At 60.0% G+C, this 4,517-nt stretch overlaps 1 protein-coding gene across 1 annotated transcript; it reads left to right on the top strand.

The window, feature by feature from the left end:
• The first annotated feature begins 895 nt into the window (after positions 1 to 895).
• Positions 896 to 4,059, top strand: KAZALD1 (Kazal type serine peptidase inhibitor domain 1). The gene is made up of 5 exons (XM_061194210.1): positions 896 to 997; positions 1,404 to 1,969; positions 3,112 to 3,272; positions 3,353 to 3,500; positions 3,685 to 4,059. Exons 2-5 carry the CDS (start codon positions 1,456 to 1,458, stop codon positions 3,777 to 3,779), a joined length of 918 nt encoding a protein of 305 aa, XP_061050193.1. The 5' UTR covers positions 896 to 997; positions 1,404 to 1,455; the 3' UTR covers positions 3,780 to 4,059.
• Positions 4,060 to 4,517: the final 458 nt, after the last annotated feature.

The raw sequence follows: 4,517 nt of genomic DNA, 5'->3' as shown, positions 1-4,517 counted from the left end.
CCTCCCTGGCTGCAAAGCTCAGTCTCCGCCCCCTACAAACTGGACTGCAGCGGGGTTTCTGTAAGCCGCTGAGGGCAGGCCGGGGCGGGGCCTGGCAGACCCCCGGTGCGGAGGGCGGGCCTCCAGGAATGTTCTCCTCCCCGCCCCCAGCCCAAAGTGCCACGGTGGCGCCGGTGGCGGCCTCGAGACCGAATGCCTCTGGCCCTAACGGCCTAGCAACCATAACCTGTAATTCTGACCCGGAGCGCTGCCCACTGGGGAGGCGCCCCGCCCACCTCTCCCAGCGGCCGCCGGTCGGCTGGGACCTCTATAATCACCCGGCTCCTCCTCGGGTTGAAGCACCTGCCGGATGTGGGGAGGGAGGAGGAGGCCAGATGTGAGGAGGCAGAAGTAAACGCCGAGTCTCTGGTCCGCGACTTGGTGGGGAAGCGGGGTGGACAAGCCTGCAATCGTCCCTGGGCTGCGGGGAGACGACGTTGGTTGGCTCTGCCCTGCAGGAGCGCCCGACTTGGCACAAGAATTCCTACCTCCTTGTCATTTTGCAGCTGCTCTAGCGGATGGGACTGTAAAGTCAGATGGGACAGGGCCTAGCCTTTCAACCAACTCTAACTTCCCAGCTACCCCCGACCCTCCCATCCCCTACTCCGAACCCGCACTCCACCCCATCTCTAGTCCGTTCCCAGCTTGGGTGTCCGGTTACTGCTGTTCTGTTCTTACTGTGAATTTGGACCAGGCTAGGGGGAAGTGGCCCAGGAGGGTCCCGTGCGGCTGCATAAAATTGGCAGCTTCAGAACTAGGGGAGGGGGTGGGGTATGCAACGTCGAGGGGCGGGGAGAGGGGGCGGAGGAGCTGCTCTCTGAGTGCAAGTCCGTGGACTCTGTCAGAGATTCTCAAGTCGGAGCAGAGGTGGCTGGCGGGCCCACCCGATTCCTTTCCACTGCCTGCTTTTTCGGACAGGAGTCACGGCTGCTCTGAGGGGCATAGTCCCGGACACCAGGTGAGCACTCTGGGCCCCAGGGCATCACCCCACCCCCACCCCAACACACACACCCTCCCCCGCCCACCCCCTTTCCACCCTTATTAACAACTCCTTCCTCCTGGGACCATCCATTCCCACCCATCTCTAGGGCAGGAAGCTTCGAAGTTGGATGGTTTGTGGTGGTGGTGGTAGTAGTGGTGGTGCGGGCGTGTGCTTGAGCTTTATCACTCCCTCCTCTCACCTCTCCCCAACCCCCAAGAACAGCCCAATCACTTACCACCCAGCGTAACTGGATGACCCCTCCTATGACCCTTCGACACTTGACTCCAAGGTAGCAGGGGAGGGTGTAGGGCTAGGGTCCAAGTTGGTACGAGTAACAAGGAGGTTGCTTCTGACCTCCTGACCTGGTTTCCCTCCCCGGCAGGGTGCCACGCACGCGCTGATGCCCCTAGTGCTCTCAAGGCTTCCAGCTAATCATGCCCCAGCCGCCCGCAGCTGCCTTTCCGCTGCCCGTGCTGCTGCTGCTGCTGCTACTCCTGGTGGTGCGGACGCCGTCCCCGGCTGGCGCGCGGCCATCCCTAGGCCCCGATTACCTGCGGCGCGGCTGGCTACGGCTGCTGGCGGAGGGCGAGGGCTGCGCTCCCTGCCGGCCAGAAGAGTGCGCCTCGCCGCGGGGCTGCCTGGCCGGCCGGGTGCGCGACGCGTGCGGCTGCTGTTGGGAATGCGCCAATCTCGAGGGCCAGCTCTGCGACCTGGACCCCAGTGCCCACTTCTACGGGCGCTGCGGCGAGCAGCTTGAGTGCCAGTTGGACGCTGGTGGCGACCTGAGCCGCGGAGAGGTCCCCGAGCCTCTGTGTGCCTGCCGCTCGCAGCGCCCTCTCTGCGGTTCCGACGGCCGCACCTACGCTCAGATCTGCCGCCTGCAGGAGGCGGCCCGCGCTCGGCCGGACGCCAACCTCACCGTGGCGCACCCAGGGCCCTGCGAATCGGGTACGCACGGCCCGCGACCCCGACCCCTGGCACTTGGGTTTCCTCAAGGCGCTGCTCCCCGGTCCCCGACGGCATTGGTCTCTGGCCAGCGGAGCGAAAAAGATGACGCCAGGGAGGCCTCGAGTCCATTATAAGAGTTTGCTCTCGGGGCTGGTCCGCAGAAGCCACCGCGTGAAGGTGCGGGTCCGGAGCTTTGTCAATAAGCAGCGTGCGCTGGGGCGCGTGAAAGCTCCAGACCCGGCTGGCAGAGACCAACCCTCTGAGAGAGCAGGCACATAGCCAACGCTTGGCCTCAAAATTGAGAGAGTGAAGAGAGACTCTCAGACTTTGCCCAGACCACTAGAATTCAGGCAGGGAAACTTGGGTTCCTGTGAGATGCAATCAGGTTTCGTTTGGGCGGCTCCGTAGAGCCAGTGCTTGGTTAACCTAGTCTCCGGGCCTCTTCCCGCGCTCCCCTTTCCTCTGCGTTTAGGGTTTAGTGGAGCAGGGGGGCTCTTCTAGCTCCTCCTCCCCCATCCCAGCGGGCTGAGGGCTATTCAAGCCTCAAGTTTTCTTTGGCAGCTCTAGTAACCTTCACTTCCTGAGCCCCTTTGAGGGGTCTGGCTTGGCTGGGGCTGCTGGGAAAATAAACGCTTTGAGGGAGGGTCCCCCCACGACCCCAGGCTTTCTGCCTGCTGCCCAGATTGATTTCAGTGTCCTTGCCTTTGCCACGTGGACTGCCCCCCCCCCAGTGTGGGGTGGGGGAAGGGCTGATCTTCGGGCCTTTGGCAGCAGGACCTGGTTAGAGAAGGGGGAGGGTGTGGGGGAGGGAGGTGTTGCTTACAAGTCCAGCAGGGTAGGGGCCTAGAGGGTGGAATGAGGACAGGGGAGCAATCAGGGACAGAGTGTGGTTGCCAAGCTGAGGTGTGGGTATCTGTGCTTGTTTGTGCATCTTGTCTGCCTGTGCATTTCCATCTCTGTGTTCCCACCCTTGTGTGTACCTGCAGCTACATTTGTGTATGTGTCATGTCATGTTTATGGATGTGTATTTACTTCAGCATATATGTGTTCCCTCACAAACACATTCAAAATGGTTTGTATATGGGGTCCTTGCTGGGCTGGATGTGCCATCCTGTTCTTAGGCCTCCTATCTCCACCCCCAGAGCCCCAGATTGTGTCACACCCATATGATATTTGGAACGTGACGGGGCAGGATGTGATCTTTGGCTGTGAAGTGTTTGCCTACCCCATGGCTTCCATCGAGTGGAGAAAGGATGGCTTGGACATTCAGCTGCCAGGGGATGACCCCCACATCTCTGTGCAGGTAGGGACAGGGAGCAGAGGCCTCCCCGGGGCAGCCCACGGTCCCCCTAGAACGATGCTGCTGACTCCTCCTGGCTCCAGTTTAGGGGTGGACCCCAGAGGTTTGAGGTGACGGGCTGGCTGCAGATCCAGGCTGTGCGTCCTAGCGATGAGGGCATCTACCGCTGCCTGGCCCGCAATGCCCTCGGCCAGGTTGAGGCCCCAGCTAGCCTGACAGTGCTCACACTGGGTAAGGGAGAGCCCTGAGCTCTGGGGGCTGGGGGAAGGTGGTGGATTCATGCCCTTGAATGTGTGTTCATGTGTGTATATGCATGTGGGTACACACACAAGCCTGGCTTTCTCACAGACTGGGATACATGGGCACTGACAGCCCTCTTTCCTGTTCTCTCTCCCTTGTCCCCATGTGTTTGCAGACCAGCTGAACTCCACAGGCATCCCCCAGCTGTCATTCCTGCACCTGTTTCCTGAGAAGGAGGCTGAGAGTGAAGAGGCCGAGGATTACTACTAGGTCCAGAGCCATGGCCCATGGGGGTGGGTGAGTGGGGATAGTTTTCAACCCTGCTCTTGAAAAGATCTGGAAAGGGGGAGCAGGGCCCCTTCACAGATTGCTTTAATGCCCTTAGTAGGGGAGATGTGATGGTGGTGGGAGAGACAAAAGTTGGAGGGTAAGGAGAGAGGCAGAGACTAGGGGAGGTGGGATGCAGAGGGGCCCATGCAGGAGGTGCTCTGGCCAGGACAGTCTCCTGTGTGGACCAACCAGGCATTAGGCATTAGCTGCCTGCTGGTCTCTAGGCTGAGTGGGGGGTGGGGGGTAGGGGTGGGGAGCTGACACAAAGGGCTGCAGACACCAGGATCCTCTACTTTCCAGCAGCCCTCCCTCCAGCTCTGCTCAGCCAGTCTTCTGACTGCCCTTCTGCACAGCTCCTGCTGTTATTTTCCTAGTCCCCAGTCTTTGCCTAACCTCAGTCTACCCTTTCTCGAAACTCACCTTCTAGAAAATTTCCCTCTCTCTAAGTCCCAATTGCACGTACTAACTGCAATCCTCTTTGCTGTTTGCCATCTGCTGTCCAGGAAGGCACGATGGAGCGTGGTTTAGCTCAGTGCAATAAGATGGGCATTTGGGCATGTCTAATTTTCCTGTCATTCTGGGAACTCCATGAGGGCAATACCATATATTATACCACTTTGTACTGGACGATGCCTAGCACAAGACTAGGCACAGTAGGCATGCAATAAAGATTTATGA

This window comes from Eubalaena glacialis, chromosome 1, assembly GCF_028564815.1.
Source record: "Eubalaena glacialis isolate mEubGla1 chromosome 1, mEubGla1.1.hap2.+ XY, whole genome shotgun sequence".
NCBI lineage: Eukaryota > Metazoa > Chordata > Mammalia > Artiodactyla > Balaenidae > Eubalaena > Eubalaena glacialis.
This window is presented reverse-complemented; position numbering and strand designations above follow the sequence as displayed.